This window comes from Podarcis filfolensis (assembly GCF_964270895.1).
Source record: "Podarcis filfolensis genome assembly, chromosome: 2".
Lineage (NCBI taxonomy): Eukaryota > Metazoa > Chordata > Lepidosauria > Squamata > Lacertidae > Podarcis > Podarcis filfolensis.
In genome coordinates, this window is record NC_139605.1 from 124478591 (window position 1) to 124497759 (window position 19169).

The 19169-nt window shown below is 43.3% G+C and overlaps 2 protein-coding genes across 2 annotated transcripts in view; one reads left to right on the forward strand and one right to left on the reverse strand.

The window, feature by feature from the left end:
- ATP13A1 (ATPase 13A1) overlaps nt 1-424 on the forward strand; it is a 36726-nt gene extending 36302 nt beyond the window's left edge. Inside the window, exon 26 of the mRNA XM_083599854.1 lies at nt 31-424. Within this exon, the coding sequence (XP_083455980.1) occupies nt 31-141 (111 nt within the window). The 3' untranslated portion in view covers nt 142-424. The remainder of the gene's footprint in view (nt 1-30) is intronic.
- On the reverse strand, nt 185-13303 carry MVB12A (multivesicular body subunit 12A). Its single transcript, XM_083599881.1, has 9 exons — nt 12925-13303; nt 11496-11594; nt 10890-10986; nt 7344-7470; nt 7141-7257; nt 1688-1797; nt 1338-1402; nt 1072-1128; nt 185-931 (listed from the first exon to the last, which is right to left on the reverse strand). Exons 1-9 carry the CDS (start codon nt 12988-12990, stop codon nt 869-871), a joined length of 801 nt encoding a protein of 266 aa, XP_083456007.1. The 5' UTR covers nt 12991-13303; the 3' UTR covers nt 185-868.
- Nucleotides 13304-19169: the final 5866 nt, after the last annotated feature.

Consider the following 19169-nt stretch of genomic DNA (forward strand, 5'->3'; position numbering starts at 1 on the left):
CATTCATGGTTTTTTATCCTTCTATTGCAGTTCAAGATGGTGATCACTCAAGTTCTTCTGGCAAACTTTGTCACTGCCCTACTTGTAGACAGAATCCTACAGTTTCTTCTTGGCAGCACAAAGCTCAGAGTGCCTTCTTGAGATGAACAGATCCCTGGCCAAAAAAGGAACAGCCACTGTACAGTTTTGCAAGAAGAATATTTATTCTTTGGACAGCCCTCTCTTACTCCAGTTTGGTACTGGCAGGCGACTTCCCCATTGTGCTGTTTTGGAAACCACAACAAAGGCGATGCCCCGGGGGCTACACCAAGCTCCACCTGTTTCCCAGACATGACAGCACCTGCTGACTTTTATACTACCCCTACACTCCTCAAAAGGTGGTCATGGGATTTGGTAATTAAATGGCAATCAATGCATTTTGAAATATGGCTGGAGTTTTCTTTGTGGTAAAATCCTTTCCTATTGTGCCCAATTCAACATCCTGGGAGTTTGGGGCTGGAAGTCTTCTCATTTCACTTTCAGTTAAAATTAGTGTTGTATTTCTATGGAAGTCATACTTTCATTATATACGAGGCAGCCTACTCAGAAAGGCCATTAATATTTTTAAAGGTAAAGCTAAAATCTGCTCATAAAAGTAGTGCTTTGCATAGAAAGTAAAACATATACACTGTACAGAAGTTTGATACTTATCAGCAAGAAATACAGTACAGGGGGTAGCATTAGCTGCCATCAGGCAAGATTATATTTACAAACTTGAGCTGCTAAAGTAATGTACCTGCTAGTTATTTCTTTTTAAAGAACACCTATGTGGTGAATGGGCTAGGAGTCCCGATAGCAAAAAGGCACACTGTCAAACAAATTACTGATGCTAGGAAATGCTGGGGGGGAGTCTAGCAGCAGCAGTTCTTTCGACGACAAAGCCATAGTTGTACTGAAAGCAAAACAAAACAGCCTTTATAAATCACATCACATCACACAACTCTATCTAGAGTAGACAACACAGGAATGATAGTCTCAAAATTTCTCTTAAGGACAGCTTAAGTACATTGAAAAGCCTCAACTGCTGCTTACCTCTTTCTCAATATCGGCAAGAGATTTGATATGCAAGCTTTTAAACAGAGAATAGGCCTAGAAAATAAAGAGCAAACAAAGCAATTATTTTTGCCTCACCACATCTTAATTTCCCCAAGACCTCACCTCAAAACCAATATTGGCCCAACTAAAAACTCTTACCACCATTCCCTCTGGAAAACAAGTTCTGATTACCACCCCCATCTTCCCTTAAAGGCAGATCCTACAGTACTGACAACACACTTGGAATTGAGACTAATTCTTACATTTGTGCCCTTGGAGATGCTGCTCTCAAACTTGGGGTGTAGGGTGAAGGGCACTCCATCCATGGCTAAGAGGGAGAAAAAGAGTTAGGTTATTCATGTGACAGTGTAAAGGACAAGGAAACATTTGCCACCCCTCATCTACAGGACAAAATGCTCCACTCAATCACAATGCTGTTTTGCCATTTTCCTATGAAAGCAAGAGCAGCCCAAGAGTCTGTGCAAGACAGGTTCTGAAAAAGTAGCAATCTCTGCTCCTGAGCAAAGTAGTGAGAGAGCTCTCAAGGAAAAAGCAACTCACACAAAGCAAACTAAGTTTTAGTGCCTCAGCCCATAGAATTCTGGATACCTACCTGAGATGCCATAGACGTTTGAAGTGTCATATATAGATTCATTCCGCTTCAGGGTAGGTTGCCTTTTGGGACCGGGTGGAACCACAGGCTTTTCTGATGGAAGGACTACACTGCAGGATTAGATTAGAAAGTTGTTCACGGCAATCTTATAAAGACTCCTGATGAATTACAAGCCAGACTCTCTCAAGAGTGCCACACAATGGATTTCTCATCTTCTATGCTAGCTTTCTCTGTAGTATTTTTCCAATTTGTTTGGGGTGGCATGTTCTGAACAAATGCAGACAGCAAATTACTTTTTTTTTATTCTGGCAAGATTCACTCACTGAGCCTTGCAGTGACTCAATATGATAGGATGTGCCCCCATCCACAGCTAATGAGACCATGGGTTGGTTCTTTGTCCTGCTGAGCCTTGGAGATACCTGCAGCTTCTTCAAAGCACAGCATGTCATAATCAAGGCTGCTGCTCACCATCCAGAAACGGGGGGGGGGGGTCACCAGCTCTGACTGGCTAATACAACAAAAGGCTAAGGGTTGTAGCAAACTAACTTAAAAACTCAGCGTAAACCCAGTGAAATTAATGGACCTGATTTTTTGAGCTGAAGTAGCAATGGATACAACCATATACCTACAGAAGGCTCCAGGGAATGGGAAACAACTTCATTGCCTTAACTTGGGGGTGCCGATGCAGTCAGCTTCCACCTAGTCATCTAAAATTTTCTGACTGCCATTACTATTGTTCCTTTATAAAAACCATCAATATTTTGAAATATTAAAATACAGTTAAAATGCAATATGGCAATCAGAGGAAATTGTTACACAGTGATAATGCAAACCTGCAAAAAATCAATTTGGAAATGAAACAGAGGGAATTGGTTCTTAGGCTGAGAGGTGTCCCAGAAGAAAGCAAACAGGATTTAAGAGAATATTTAACTGAGGTGTTAGCAAAATGGCTACAAATTGAACAAGAATTCTTGGATGGTTCAATTGACAGGTGAATTCAAAATTTGCAGATTAAAAAATTGCCAGGAGGTTGTCTGGTGACCTTTAACTCAAGATCTATTAAGGATAGAATAATACAAACCAATTATATGAACAGATTGCAAATTGGAGGTAAAAATATTATCCTGAAGGAAATTCCTGCATGCCTTCTTAAAAAACACATTAATTATACATTTCTGACAGATGCCCTGAGAAACCACATAATACTGTACATACAAAAACAAGAAACGTAGATTCACTGACATAGAGGAGGCCCAGAAATTTTTGAGGACATAGCGAAAGGAGTTAGGAGAGACTAAACCGTTGACAGAACCAGAGGGAGTGGTAGGAGGTGAGGAAGAAAAGCATAGTATAGATAAGCAAGAAGAAAGAAAAGAAAAAACAAGGCGTTAATAATTGACAATTAAAATGGCTGATAGGAAGATATTAAACTGGAATGTAAATGGATTAAATAGCAAAGTAAAAAGGAATAAAATTGAACACGTAATACTGAAACAAAATCTAGATATAGTTTGTTGACAAGAAACTCATGTGGCCAAAAGACATAGAATAGTCTTGATAAATAAAAGAATTGGAATGGAATTTATAACTTCAGACAAAACTAAGAAGTGAGGAGTGGTTTTATATAGTGATGCCTCTGGTTACGAACTTAATTCGTTCTGGAGGTCCGTTCTTAACCTGAGGTACCACTTTAGCTAATGGGGCCTCCTGCTGCTGCCGCGCTGCCAGCACATGATTTCTGTTCTCATCCTGGGGCAAAGTTCTCAACCTGAGGTACTACTTCCGGGTTAGCGGAGTCTGTAACCTGAAGTGTTTGTAACCAGAGGTGTTTGTAACCCGAGGTACCACTGTATTAAACCAAAATTATATTAAATGCACTATTAAATATCTCTGAGGAAGCCGATGCAATCAAATAAGCAAAGATAGGGAAGTCACCAGGACAGAATGGATTAACATCAAAATATTATAAAAAATTACAGGATTGTTTATTGCAACCATTGCCAAATTTAATGAATAGAATTTTAAAAGTAGGAAAAGTATCAGAGACTTGGAAAGAGGCCTTTATTACATTAATTCTGAAGCAAGAGACTGATTTGTTATTAACTAAGAATTATAGGTCAATTTCCTTATTAAATAACGATTATAAATTATTTGTAAAATATTATGGCCAATAGATTGAAAGGAATCTTGTTATATATGACCAGGCAGGATTTCTTCCAGGACGTCAGATGAAGGATAATATAAGGAATATGATTGATGTCACAGAATACCTGGAAGTAAGAAATGAAAAACAAGCAGCATTCATGTTTATTGATGCCGAAAAGGCATTTGATAATATTTCTTGGTCATTTATGCATAAGGTTTTAGAAAAGATGGAATTAGAAGAAAGGGTTAGAAGAGGAATAGATGCAATTTACTGAGAGCAAAAATCAAGATTAATTTTGAATAATGTTACTACTGAAAAATGCAGTATCATGAAAGGGACAAAACAAGGATGCCCCTTGTCACCATTTTCGTTTATTTTAATATTAGAAGTCCTGGTGAGAAACATAAGAGCAGATGAAACCATAAGAGGAATAACAGTAGGAAATAAAGCATACAAGTTGAAAGCATTTGCAGATGACCTTGTAATAATGGTTGAGGACCCCATAAATTCATTATTGAAAATATTAGAAAAAATACAGGAATTTGTACAATTATCAGGTTTTAAACTGAGTAAGAATAAGACCAAACTCTTTGTGAAGAATGTTTCAGAGCAACATAAAAAGGAGATACAGCAGAAGACAGAGATATATATATGTTAAAAAGTCAAATACCTGGGAATACAGTTGACAGCTAAGAATATATTTAAAGATAGTTATGAAAAATTATGGAAAGAAATAAAAAGGAAAATGGAAATCTGGGGAAAGATTCATTTGTCATTACTAGGCAGAATATCAGTGATCAAGATGAACGTATTGCCAAAATTGCTGTTTTTATTTCATTTATTTATTTATAGTCCTGGTGATAAGCAATGTGAGCTGCTTCAAAGAATGGCAAAGACATATTTCAAGATTCATCTGGAGAGGGAAGAAACCAATAATAAAACATAAATTATTGATAGATGTTAAAGACAGAGGAGGCATCCTGCATTTCCTGGAGCTGGGATTGGATAATTTTTAAAAATGATGACCTGTTGGATCTGGAAGGTCATGTCAGGGAAGAGTTAGAGTTAGAAGTTTCCAGTTTCCCAGAGGGAGAATGTTTTCCCCAAGGGGGGGAGGAGCAGAAGAGAGCAACAGGAACAGGGAGGGACCGGCTGTTCCCAGGAAAGGCAAGGGTTCAGTTCTAGCTCAGATTCAGAGGAGGGGAGATACAAGCCAGCTCTAGCCAGGAGGGTAGGAAAAAGAGCGGGAAAGCGAAGGAAAGGGCACCTTCGCCATTTTGAAGGTGGCTGGTCACCAAGAAGCAGAGCTCAGAAGGTATCTGAAATAAGTTACTCTGAGTAATAATAAAAAGGTAAAGGGACCCCTGACCATTAGGTCCAGTCGTGGCCGACTCTGGGGTTGCAGCACTCATCTTGCTTTACTGGCCGAGGGAGCCAGCGTACAGCTTCTGGGTCATGTGGCCAGCAGGACTAAGCCGCTTCTGGTGAACCAGAGCAGCGCACGGAAACGCCGTTTACCTTCCCGCTGGAGCGGTACCTATTTATCTACTTGCACTTTGACGTGCTTTCGAACTGCTAGGTTGGCAGGAGCAGGGACCGAGCAACGGGAGCTCACCCCGTCGGGGGGATTCGAACCGCCGACCTTCAGATCGGCAAGTCCTAGGCTCTGTGGTTTAACCCACAGCGCCACCCGCGTCCCTTCTGAGGAATAATAGAACCATTTGTAAGATTGGTTGTTAATATGCAATGAAAAGAACAGGATCTAGTAAGTGTTGGAAATGTAAAGAAAAAGAGGGTACGTTTTATCATATGTGGTGGGAATGTAGGAAGGTTAAAAATTTGGGGGAAATGATATATAACGAAATGGAAAAAAAATGTTTAGAATAACCTTTATTAAAAAAACCAGAAGCCTCTCTATTAGGTATTGTAGGAGCAGAAATTTCAAAAGATCAGAAAAAAATCGTTTATGTATGCTATGAAAGGCTGCTCAAATGCTGTTAGCCCAAAGATGGAAAGAAGAAGCAGTCCCATCTAAAGAAGAGTGGCAAACCAAGTTAATAGATTATGCTGAAATGGCGAAACTAACTGGAAAGCTTCAGAAATCAAGATGACAGGAAATTTAAAAAATAATGGGAAATGTTTATTATGTATTTGCAAAAGTATTGTAAACTGATAAATACATTGTCAGGATTTTAAGAACACTTATAATTTTAGAAATAGTATGGGAAATTTGAGGCTAGAAAAAAATTGGAGTAGAAATGAAATATAGTTGATAAATGTAGCGAGCGAGGAATGGGGGGGGAGGGAAGGCAGGGGATTCAGAGAATCCCACTTTATGGAATTGATATGGTTTTATGTATAATTTTCTTTGTTTATGGATGTTATTGCATTTGTTACTGTTTGTGTTTTATTTTAATTTTTTGTTACTTTTGTTGAAAACTTAATAAAAATATTATAAAAAACAAAAACAAAGTAATAATGCAAAATGAAACGGGGGTATAAATTTATAAGGGCAGAAGCTAAGTGCACCCAACTATTTTTAGTCAATAAGCTAAAGTGGGATGAAAAGCCAATGTTGGGAAACCCAGCCAGATGGGTTACATAAATATTATCACCATCAACATCATCATAGTCCTGCCTCTACCACCATAAATCAGCTCTAATTAAAAAAGGATTACAAATAGCATTGGTCACTGGTCTGCCCCACTAATTCAGTGGTACCATGTACTTATTGGCAAAGATTCAGGACAGCTGTAATGGTAAGATGGGTAAATTAGGGGTTTCAATTCAGTTTACACACAAAACTAGATTAACAGCTACACCTCTCCTTCCAGAGATTATTTTTTGTTGTTAATAAAAGAAGCCATACATCCAGTTTTAGAAACATTAAGACAGTTGTTATGGTGCTGGTAAAATTTCCATCTGCTGCCCACCCTATGCAAATAAAGGGGACAGAGGTAACAGGCTCTCTGCCACAGTTCATGCTTATCCTCACCAGCAATTTGCCTCCCACAGAAGCCTGGAAGCTGGAACGCATGTGCCGAAAGCTCAAACACCCTGAACCAACAGGTGGCAATCTGGTCTGGCAACTTAGTTGATCTCTTTTTGTGAATGAACGTTAAAACTGAGAAAAGCAGGTGAGAACAATTGGCATTTGGATGGTTCAAGAATCTGGCCTAGCGTTTTACTTTCTATAGGATAGAGCCTATCCCAGTGAAGATGGGAAATCATGGTGGCTCACATAACATCAAGAATGATGTGCTTGTGACAAAAGTTGGACATAATCTACAGCAAGTCCAAAACTTACCCATCTGGTTCTAATGAAAGGTGCTTCATTTCTAGGCTCACTTTCCGTGGCTTGGGAAGGGGCTTGGGCTTGAGAATGTGCTCCTTTTTACACCAAAGTGCAAATCCACTCATTTCCCTAGATGAGAAGAATATGGTTAGAACAAAAGCATGTCTCCCAAGAGCTACAACATGAGAACAATGACTATAGATTGAGTGCCTCACCCTATCCGCATATAATTTGGGATCACTTTATGTTTGCTACTCAGCAAGATGTCAAACACAGCTGTTTCAGCTGCAGTCAATGGAATCAGCTTGACGCACAGTCTCTTCTTCTTGGAGAGGGAGGTTTCTGCAGCAGGGAAGCAGGAAGAGGAGATTATACCCAAATGACATCAGAATAACACCAACACCTTGCCTTCCTTAGATGGGCTTATGCATCCAAAGGTGGAGGGGAAGGTAAAAGAATATGCAAATGACATATAGAAGTCCTTCCCCACAGAGAGATTCAATTACGACTCAATTTTATTTGAACACTGTTCTTATGTGGAGCAGGTGTTTTTCCATATTTGTTCTCACAGTTAAGACAAGAGCCACAGATTCCAGGATCAGAAAAATCAGGCTCCGTTTGCTTTCTCGCAGAACAGTGCTTGGCTAGTTTTATGATGCCTGAAATACCTGCTCACGGGTAAACATGCTGTAGTAATTTAATCTGCTGGAAATCGGTTACTTTCAATAATTACAAAATAAACTTAGAACAGATTCAGTCCTCAAACCTAACTTTTGATATATCTCGATTATGAGATGAACATTCTTCCTCCCTTTTCCTGTGTGTCTTCTTTTAGATTATTTAAAATAAATAAATATGTTTTTATTAGGGTTTATAAAGAAATATACAAAGACTATGATCAAATATCTTTATAGCATCAGCAGAAAGGTCAGCATCTTTAAGGGATACTTCAGGTATAGGAGCCACTTAGCCTAAGGAAACAGTATTAAAATATTGTTAAATAAATAATAGGTTCACAAATGCAGTAGTTTTGAGTTTGGGCAGCTATATATGAGTCAAAACTAAGCTGAACAAACTTGCACAGTTCTGCCTTGTCCCAGTCACAAGGCCATGTGGAACATGAGAAAATGATTTGGTTCCCATTTACATGTGTAAAGTTCATCTGTGCCCGAGGGCAAAAAAGAAAATATCCTCAAGAAGTAGGTTAATTGTTCCATTATCCATTATCATCATAACTAATTAAAAAATGAGAGGCAGTACAAAGTTCCCCCATAGAGGATCAAGAAAAGGACTAAATGACCAACCAAAGCTGTAACAGGAATGGACTTCCAAGGGAGGAATCATGGTGGATTGCAAGTCTTTCACTGGCTCCTTACCTATGGAGGTAGGCATTGCACGCACATTTGGCTGGCAGCTTTCCCTCCGAAAAGTTGAAATAAAGGGATTACCCTCTTGCTTTGAAAAGTTTTTCCTCTCTGCCAGAGGGTTGTTTTCCTGCCCTGTGGGTCAAGTGACTGGAAGCAGAGGACCATCATCTTGCCCAAACCACACTACAAAGCCATACAAACACCTCCCTTTCTTAATTTTCTTCAGAATGGGATAATTTACAACCTAAAAGAGTTTCTGTGTCTGTCAGTGAAAACTGACACCTGGTGAGTTAACTGCTTTTCATAATAAAGGAAAGAAAGCTACTGTTTAAGGCGTTGAGAAAAAGTGACAAAAAGCAGGATTTATGGTGTGAAATGAGAAAGTTTTAAACAGACAAGGGGATCCTCTGTGAAGCTTTAAATGGAATCCCCCCCCCTTTGACAAAAATGTGTTTAAGAAATTAAAAGCTACTTTGCCAGCTGACACTGTATCCACAGGAATGGAATTTTGTTATCTTAAAGCTGTAAGCTGTGATACTGCTAAAGTGACCAAAGCTATTAAGAGACAGAAGTCTTAATAGCTTTAAAAAGAGATGTAGAAAAATAGCCTCAACAATCAGAAAGCCACTTAAACATTAAAAGCTTCCCTAAACAGGGCTGCCTTCTAAAAGTTTGGTAGTTGTTTTTCTCTTTGACATCTGGTGGGAGGGCGTTCCACAAGGCAGGTGCCACTACCGAGAAGGCCCTCTGCCTGGTTCCCTGTAACCTGGCTTCTCGCTGCGAAGGAACTGCCAGAAGGCCCTCGGAGCTGGACCTCAGTCTCTGGGCAGAACGATGGAGGTGGAGATGCTCCTTCAGGTATACTGGACCAAGGCCATTTAGGGCTTTAAAGGTCAGCACCAACACTTTGAAATGTGCTCAGAAACGTACTGGGAGCCAATATAGGTCTTTCAAGACCGGTGTTATATGATCTCGGCAGCCACTCCCAGTCACCAGTCTAGCTGCCACATTCTGGATTAGTTGTAGTTTCTGGGTCACCTTCAAAGGTAGCCCCACGTAGAGCGCATTGCAGTAGTCCAAGCGGGAGATAACCAGAGCATGCACCACTCTGGCGAGACAGTCTGCAGGCAGATAGGGTATCAGCCTACGTACCAGATGGAGCTGGTAAACAGCTGCCCTGGACACAGAATTGACCTGCGCCTCCGTGGACAGCTGTGAGTCCAGAATGACTCCCAGGCTACGCACCTGGTCCTTCAGGGGCACAGTTACCCCATTCAGGACCAGGGAGTCCTCCACACCAGCCCGCCTCCTGTCCCCACAAAACAGTACTTCTGTCTTGTCAGGATTTAACCTCAATCTGTTAGCCGCCATCCATCCTCCAACCACCTCCAGACACTCACACAGGACCTTCACCGCCTTCACTGGTTCCAATTTAAAAGAAGGGTAGAGCTGGGTATCATCCGCATATTGATGAACACCCAGCCCAAACCCCCTGATAATCTCTCCCAGCGGCTGCATGTAGATGTTAAAAAGCATGGGGGAGAGGACGGAACCCTGAGGCACCCCACAAGTGAGTGCCCAGGGGTCTGAACACTCATCCCCCACCACCACTTTCTGAACACGGCCCAGGAAGAAGGAGCGGAATCACTGTATAACAGTGCCCCCAGCACTGTTCTACATGGTCCAGAAGGATGTCATGGTCGATGGTATCAAAGGCCGCTCAGAAAACCAGAAGAACTAGGAAACAGCTTTCACCTTTGTCCCTGGCCTGCCAGAAATCGTCGACCAAGGCGGTTTCAGTCCCATGATGAGGCCTGAATCCGAACTGGAAGGGATCCAAATGGTCCACATCCTGCAGGTGTGCCTGGAGTTGTTCAGCAACCACCTGCTCAATCACCTTGCCCAAGAATGGAAGATTTGAGACTGGGCAATAGTTGGCCATATTGGCCAAGTCCAAATATGTTGTTTAAAGCAGTTTAAATAACTGCCTTTCAGCAGGTCTGGGAAGGCTCCTTCACAGAGGGAAGCAACAAAGGTTTTGTTCTACACTGTTATAACAGCAACACACACTTACGTAATAAGTCATAGGCAGGCATAGGCAAACTCCAGCTCTCCAGATGTTTGGGACTACAATTCCCATCATCCCTAGCTAACAGGACTAGTGGTCAGGGATGATGGGAATTGTAATCCCAAACATCTGGAGGGCCTGAGCTTGCCTATGCCGGGTCAAAGGGATACAAGCTAACCCTACAGGATAGCTGTTGTAGCCCAGGACCACAAAGTATCTTAGGTACATACATGGAAATGTAAGCTATTCTTGGTTAGTTTGTGCTGAAGACCTGTTGTTATAAACTGATTTATACCAAAACAGTATCAATGAATAGGCAGACTTACTGGGATCCAAAAATTCCTTAGCGTAAGTGTATCCGTAAGGCAGTGGGGTTTTCTCACTCAGGATTATGACATCATAAAGTACATCTCCTGTGGGGTTCTGAAAAGAAGCAGAATTCATAAAGTCCAGCAGCACTGAGTTACTTGTCAGGGAAGAGTTAGAAGTTTCCAGTTTCCCAGAGGGAGAATGTTGTCCCCAAGGGGGGGAGGAGAGCAGTGAATCTAACAGAAGACAGCAACAGGAACTGGGAGGGACCGGCTGTTCCCAGGAAAGGCAAGGGTTCAGTTCTAGCCCAGATTCGGAGGAGGGGAGATACAAGCCAGCTCTAGCCAGGAGGGTAGGAAAAAGAGCGGGAAAGCGACGGAAAGGGCACCTTCGCCATTTTGAGAGTGGCTGGTCACCAAGAAGCAGAGCTCAGAAGGTATCTGAAATAAGTTACTGAGGAAGAATAGTTAAAGATAAGGAGCGTTTAAAAGTTTGTTTGTTAATACACAATAAAAAGTTATAAAAGAACAAGAAGCGTTTGTGTGGTGATCGGAAGAGGACGACGACCAGTCCTGACATTACTGGCACCAAGCTTCTCTCCGCAACCCTGGCATCCTCCTTACCTCACTGTTTATAGCTGATGTAGAGCATAGGAAGTAACCAGATTTCTGTGCAAATCCCTTTCCAAAGTTTGCAGGTGCTCCTTCTACAGTGGATGTGATCTAGAGACAGCAGGAGAGATCAAAACATCTATGAAGCGACAGGCAAAAGGACTGTTTTGATCTATTTGCTTGAGAAAGGGTCACAGGGAGAAAATAGATTTTGCAAGTTAATATCCACAGAGCCTTATAACAATAATAATAAATCCACAGAGCCTTAAAAAGCCATGCTTTAAAGAAATTGTGCCACAGGAACTCTCCTGCAGAACAGGTGCTGCTTATTAAATAGAACAATGACACAAGCAGGTGTGAAGGATGGACACAGTGGCGTGGGTGGGGCAGAAAGCAAACCAGTCCATGGTTTTGTAACCTTTGGACTACAGCTCAGAACACCAGGAAGCAAGAAGTTACTGAATGAACAAGCCAGGCCACACTGTAGCCAAACCAGTTTAATGTGCGTGGAGTGAAACGTCAACACTGCAACAATGATGAAGGGCACATACATGTTGCTGACTAACTGAAACCAAGTCAAGAATCTGTTGCCAAACTGTCAGATGACCTTTAATTATCATCTGCTTAGCTTGGTTGACAGATGAGCTATGTTCACCTGGTCTTTGTATTCGGGGCTGCAAGATAGCCAGCAGAGATAATAATAATAATAATAATGCAGAAGAGAACTATACATATGCTAGAAAGAGGGGCTATAATGTCCGAAAGTGGAGCCTCAGGTTCTTATTCAGTCTAAAATACCAGAGGACCTAGCAATTCATTGGTATAAAATACTATAGCAGCACTGTCACGCCTAAGTACGGCCTCTAGCAGCTGCCCACTCCAAAGCTCCATTCAGCCCTGGGCTCCTCAAGATGCCCCCAGCAGAACAATAATATTTTGAATTCCTGTTCAAAAGCACTTCGTATAGAATTATATTATAAATGGTCCTCACAACAGCCCTGCAAAGCAGGCCACTATTATCTCTTCACTAAAGACGCAGAGCTTAATCTCTAAAACCAAGAGGGTTTGGGCTGTTCCCCGCCCCCATGCCTGGCTCCCGCGACGCCCAACAGACGGACGGCTCTCAATCTTCTGTAGCTCCCTCTGCATTTCCTCGGGGCGCTCTTCCTTGTCGCTCACCTGGTACTGAAAATTTGGGCGCGTCTCTAGCTAGAATTAACCAACCTCAAGATGGAGGTAAAAATAAAAGGCGCGTTAGGATGGTTTTCTCTCCCTCCCTCCCTCCTTCTGCTTAGACGTCCTTTCAGGACGCGCCGGGAAGGCGAAGGAAGGGGCCGCGCGACCCGGGGGCCCCTCTGAGGCAGCGACGGAGACGAGCCCCGAGGAAGCGCAGAGGGGGGACGGGTCACCCGGGGCCGCCCTGGGGGGTCTCGTCCCTCACCGGAGTCCATCCCGCGGGGGCCGCGGCGGCGGAGCTCCACCCCAGGCCGGTGAGCGGAGGGCTCATGGCGCCCGCGGCCTCGCTCTTCCGCCCCGGAGGGCGAGGAGGCGGCGGCGGCGGCGGCGACGACCTTCGGTAGAACAGAAGAGGGGCGCGCCAACTCCCGCGCGGGCGTCCGCCGGAGAGAGCAAGCGAGCGAGCGCAGGGGCGTCGGTCTGTCCGTCCGTCCCGGGAGGCGCCTCTCGCTCTGCCCCCCCCCCCCGATTCAAAAGAAAAAGCCGTTGGCTCGTCCGCCTGTTCGCTCACAGCGGGCCTCTTCCGATTGGACGCCTTGGCGCAGCCAATGGAAAGTTCGCTCTCCTCCGGACATTTCGGGAAAGCGGGATGAAGCGCGCAGGCGCCCTGCCTCGTCGTCCTCCGTCCCGGGAGGAGGAGTCACGGCCAGCCAATGAGGCAGCTCCGCCCATCCCGGCGCGGAGAACTTTTTTGTCAGCCGCTTGGAAGTAAGTTAGTTTGTTACAATCAAGCGGCACCTAAGTTTTATGAAATAACTAAATGAGCAAACTCCCAGAGCCGGAGCTGGGCAGAGGTGGGGAATGTGAGGTTTTCACATGCACGTGACTCGCTTCCATTTTTCAAACTATTAATAGTCACCTCATAGAGTTGGTTACCTTTTTAAATAGCCATACTTTAAAATAGAATATTGTGGTTTTAATGTATTTTTACACAGATAAAGTTACGTCATTCAAACTGTTAAGAATTGTTTTGGAGAGTCCAGGGTACTCCGTTGCAGCCTTGCTCATATATATATATATATATATATATATATATATATATATATATATATATAGTTGTAGGGTGGCCACTTGCACATCAACAATAAAAAGAAAAAACTGCATATGCTAATTGATATGTATAGATGCATTTATAAATTATGGCTGTAATCAGTGCTTTTTTTCAGGGGGTACTCAAAGCATGCAGCACCAGCATTCCACCCCCTACCGCCAAGAAAAGCGCTGGTTAAAATGTGGCAACTTCCTGTTAACTTCATGGTGAGTACTCAAAACTCTTTTTCTAGAAGAAAAGCACTGGCTGTAATGCGAACAAATAAATGCAGTGGTGGGGGGAAGTTTGACCCATGTGCCTGCTCATTCTTCAAGTGCCAAATATGCACAAGCCAGCTCAGGGCCTCTTCTCCCAGTTCTAAATCTGTAAGGTTTATTACTTAGTGTATCTATATCCTCTCAAGCTGGGATTCAAGGCAGCCTACAACATTTTAAAAGCATCATTCTAAAATACAAAGCAATAAAAACAAACTAGTTAAGAACAACAGCTAAAACACATTTAGAACCAGCAGTAAAATACTGATTGCTCCACATTGTCTTCACACAGTTTTCAAAGGCCTATCTGAATAGGAAGGTCTTAGTGGAAAGAGAAAAAGGAGGAAATTGCACAATATGGGAGCAGCCACCAAGAAAGCTCTCTCTTCTGTCACCACCAACCATGCCTCTGATGTTAAGACTAGGTCTGGGCAGCCCTTTAAACAGAGGACTGTCTTTTGTAAAGTAGGGCACATGGCCATCCTAGATCACTGGCGCATACCCAAGTCAGGCTGTGCGAGTCTATCAATTAAGCCATGGGTCAGTAAACTAAGGCCCGGGGGCTGGATCTGGCCCACGGACAGTCCGGGAATCGCCGTGTGGATCGCCAGTGCGCGTGTTCTTTCCCTCTCCCTCACACAGTGGCGGCAGCAGCGCCTCCTCCCTCCCTCCTGGCTTCTCCCCGCCCTGACTAGAGAAGGAAGGGGGCTGGGCTTGGTCAGTGCCAGCAGCAGCACCAGCACTTGAGCGATCACCATTTGAAGCAGCCCCTCTCCCGGAGCCCTGTTTTCCAATTAAGCAAACAAGGCTGTTTCTAGCACTTTAACAAAGGCCAGGATGCAACCCAGCTGAAAGCTTAACAACATCTGCAGAAAAAGAAAAAGAAAGTTAAATCTTTTTTCTTCTTTGACGATCACTTGTAGCCAAGTAAGATTTGTTTCCATGAACGTGGTCTTAACAGTGAATCCATGAGTGACTGTGGAAGCTAATTCTGGATCCACACATCCTTCCAGTGGGGAAATAGGTTTCTGGGCGGAAGTTGATCCTGGTGAGTTTGCCAAGTGTACCTTCCTCTTAACACGTTTCTCTTTTTCGTCCTGTGTTTGAGCGTCTTCAATGTCCATGACACCTTTGGTAAAGGCTATTCTCCAATTGGAGCCCAGTAACATGCCAAAAGCTGCCTCTCAAATGGAGAGTACTCTGTGTTAGGCAGACGCACTCTTTTCCCTGTAGGTCCCTTTTGCTGCAAACTCCAAACAGCCCCTTCCTCATTTGCAGACACTTGTAACTCAAAAGGCTGTTCTTTGATGTAAGGTCCAAAAGGCATAGGTGCAGCTACAACAGATTTAGCCTCACATAACACTTTTGGTTGCTGCTCCCCCCACCCAAACTGTGTTTTGTTTCTGATAACCTGATAGATTGGTCTCAGGATCTGGGCTAGAATGGGTTATGTGCTGCTTCCAAAAGCCCACTGGCCCCACTAACTGCTGAGCCTCCTCCTTAGAGGTGGGGGCTTGCAGCGTCCCAATTACATTCAACACTCCATGACACTTCAGATTCATTATCTAGCAAATTCAAAACCCTCTGAATATTCAAAGGAATGGGCAGACTACCAGGAAAGGCAATCAGATAAGGCATTATTAAGAAAACCTGGCAGACAGGAAAAACAACAACATTCAAATTTCTGTTGTAGACTGCCTTTTCTGTGTTGTAGGTATGTTTGTGGGGGGTAGTCTTGGGTTACACCCCTTCTGTGATGTATGTATGATGTATGGAGGGGTGGTCTTGAGCTCCAGGGCAGGGAATTAAAAATATCTATATAAAGGCAGGCACCCCTTTGTTCTGGGTCCTCCTCCTTTCCTGCGTGTGAGGGGAGCACCCTGTTGCAACAGCTTTAAAAAATATCAGACTTACTAGCTGCTTTGCTTCTCAATATTCTCTGGTTGGCCTCGTGTTATTTTCTCCTACCGATAGAGAACCCACTTAAGGACTCTATACAGGCTCTTGGATACCCCATAAGGGAAGTGTCAGGGAAGAGTTAGAAGTTTCCAGTTTCCCAGAGGGAGAATGTTGTCCCCAAGGGGGGAAGGAGAGCAGTGAATCTAATAGGAGAGAGCAACAGGAACTGGGAGGGACCGGCTGTTCCCAGGAAAGGCAAGGGTTCAGTTCTAGCTCAGATTCAGAGGAGGGGAGATACAAGCCAGCTCTAGCCAGGAGGGTAGGAAAAAGAGCGGGAAAGCGAAGGAAAGGGCACCTTCGCCATTTTGAAGGTGGCTGGTCACCAAGAAGCAGAGCTCAGAAGGTATCTGAAATAAGTGACTCTGAGGAAGAATAGTTAAAGATAAGGAGTGTTTAAAAATTTGTTTGTTAATACACAATAAAAAGTTATAAATGAACAAGAAGCGTTTGTGTGGTGATCTGAAGAGGACAACGACCAGTCCTGACAGGAAGAAGGGCAGATTTTGTTTACAACTGAAACAGAAGTCACCAGACCTTTATATGTAGTGAGAGGGTGGGGAGGGATATTACTCAGAAGGGTGGTGGGAATGAGTGATTGGCTAATAGGTGTGGTAAACCTGTTGATGACTGTTAACAACTGCAATTGGTCTTACAGGAAAAAAGCAAGGGATGAGATGGCCAAAAATAGCTTTATCATGTATAATGAAATAAGAATCTAATGTCTCTATTCAGACCAGGTCTTTCCATGGTTTTAAGTTTGGTAATAAGTTGTAATTCAGCAACTTCTTTCCAGTCTATTTCTGAAATTCTTTTGTAATATGACAGCTACTTTGAGGTCTTGTATAGAATGTCCTTGGAGATTGAAGTGTTCTCCTACTGGTTTCTCTGTCTAGTGATTCCTGATGTCAGGTTTATGTCCATTTATCCTTGGCGTAGGGTTTGGTCTGTTTGTCTAATATAGAGAGCTGAAGGGCACTGCTGGCATTTGATAGCATACACATTGTTAGAAGATGAGCAATTAAATAGTCCAGAGATGGTATGTTTGATGTTGTTGGGTCCAGTGATGGTGTTTTTACAATGGATAGAGAAAGTAATAAAACACAGGTAAGCAGAGCCAGGAAGAGATAGACAGTGATCTGACATGGTCAACTCCTCCTGTCTACTCAAAATTGTTCTGGAATAATTATCCCATACAGGATCATAGGAACATGCAAGCCCACTCACCACGACAAGGTGATGATCCAGTGAGTGAGCATTTTTAAATAGCAGCTAGAACACCAAACAAAATGCTTGAGACGGGGGGGCCGCTAGGGGCGCATTGGAAGGTGGCCGACAATACCATCTCTCCGGCTCACACGAGGTAATTAAGAGGCTGATATGGGAGTATGCAGCCTCCCTTGTTACCCCAAGGGAATGGGGAACACTGCCTCGCCTGCGGTTGCCATAAATCACCCCCGAGTTCGAAAGAAGGGGGTGAGGGCACAAGGCGCACAGCACTCGTGTGGGCCGGCTCTCCCAGACGCTGTCTCTGATCACGCGGCCTGGTTGCAGCTCAAAATAAACAATTAGAGAGAAGCAAATGCACATATTTTGAGTGAAGAACGGGAGTTAAGACTGCTAATTGAAGTGACCTCTGTGAAGTGGAGCGACGGGTTGGATTCAACAGGAAAACAAAGCAAGACGACGACACATCAAAGGGTCGGTATGCTGGAACGGGACGGAATGGGGGGGGACTTTCCTTTTTTTATCTTATGTGATTACCTAACAATTCCCCCCCCCCCCAGGAAGAATCGTTGCAATTAATAATTATAAGCGGGAGGATTAAGAACTGTGTGGAAATGAATTACTAATCAAAGACTTGGCTTGTGGAATATTTGGAAAGGAATGAAAGGCCTTTGGAATGACGCAGTTACAAAAAGAGACTCGTTAGGAAGCAGGCCTGGTGGCAGGATTTACAATCGAGGGGGAGGAGACCATGGCTTTGTTATTATAGCGGACTGTGAGTTTGACCTGGCAGAACCCCCTAAGAAGATCGAGGAGAGAGTGACAGGCCTGCGAGGATTAATGGGCAGACTTTAAGAATGTTTTGTACGGAAGTGCTGAAATGGCGTCTGAATATGACTCTTGGAGGAATGGAAAATTCACACAGGATATAACGACGTTTGTTTTTAACCCGCTTGTGGAGACTATCAGAGGTCACAAAGAAAGGAATATATGATAACAACAAGAAGACGAGGAAAATAATAAAGAGAAGATTGGCCAGAACTATGAATACTATTTGGACAGAACTGTGAATATTAAAGCAGCAGCAAGAGAGATGTTTGGATCCCTTTCTGAGCTCGAAGTATGGGTACCCCCAACAAAAAAAAAAATGGCTTTGTAATTTGGAATTAATGTGATTTGATTGGTTTGTTAATAAAAATTATATTAAAAAAATGCTTGAGACAAAAGAGCAACACTATAAAAGCATAGCTTCTAAGAGCTATGGATAGATCTGCAAAATATTTCATATTATCTTTGCACCAAAGGGTTTTGCTCCATTTTTAATTGTAATTGAGAAAACTTTTATCAGTTTCATTCCTTTAAAAATAAACAAATAAAAGGAAATCATACTCTGCATGACAAGCCACTGACAATACTAGCAATTCAAGGATATACAGTTAGCCTGTTTACTTAAGTGCTAGAATAACTGGACAAGGCTGTAAAAGACCAGCTACCAGACAATAGCAAATCAATACCTCAAGAGAGTGGAATTAGACAAAGGTGCAAAAATGTTTACAAAGCATGGGAGCCAACTTGAGCCCCAAATGCAGAGAAAAGAAAGGTCCTATTGCCGCTGTGTGTTTGTTCTTCTCTTCTTTCCTATCACTAGTATACATGGGAGGAGAAATTTTCCTGCAGTCCTCAGCAACTTATGACCTAGGACAAATTTTTAAGTTGGCGCTGGTCATCAGGGCCGTCTTAAGCATATCCGGCGCCGTGGTCCCTCCGGCACACACATACACACACACCCGTTTCCCAGAGTTGTCCACCTTCTTTTAGGGAGGATGGCACTGCTGGAGGAGGCGGGCAGTGGCTGGAAGGCGGTTCCTCCAGTGGGGAAGAGGCGGAGGCTGGACGCGGCGCCTCCTGGCTCAGCTGGCCGCTTCGCGCTGCGGTGGCTACAGCAGATGGAGGCTCTGGGTG

What these genes read in the sequence shown, in the direction of transcription:
- MVB12A (XM_083599881.1), bottom strand. Translation starts at nt 12,990, where the DNA reads ATGAGCCCTCCGCTCACCGGCCTGGGGTGGAGCTCCGCCGCCGCGGCC. An exon ending in CCAAATTATATGCGGATAGG is followed by an intron (nt 7,258 to 7,343) that starts GTGAGGCACTCA and finishes CTTCTCATCTAG; the next exon opens with GGAAATGAGTGGATTTGCAC. An exon ending in CTTTCATTAGAACCAGATGG is followed by an intron (nt 1,798 to 7,140) that starts GTAAGTTTTGGA and finishes CTAATCCTGCAG; the next exon opens with TGTAGTCCTTCCATCAGAAA.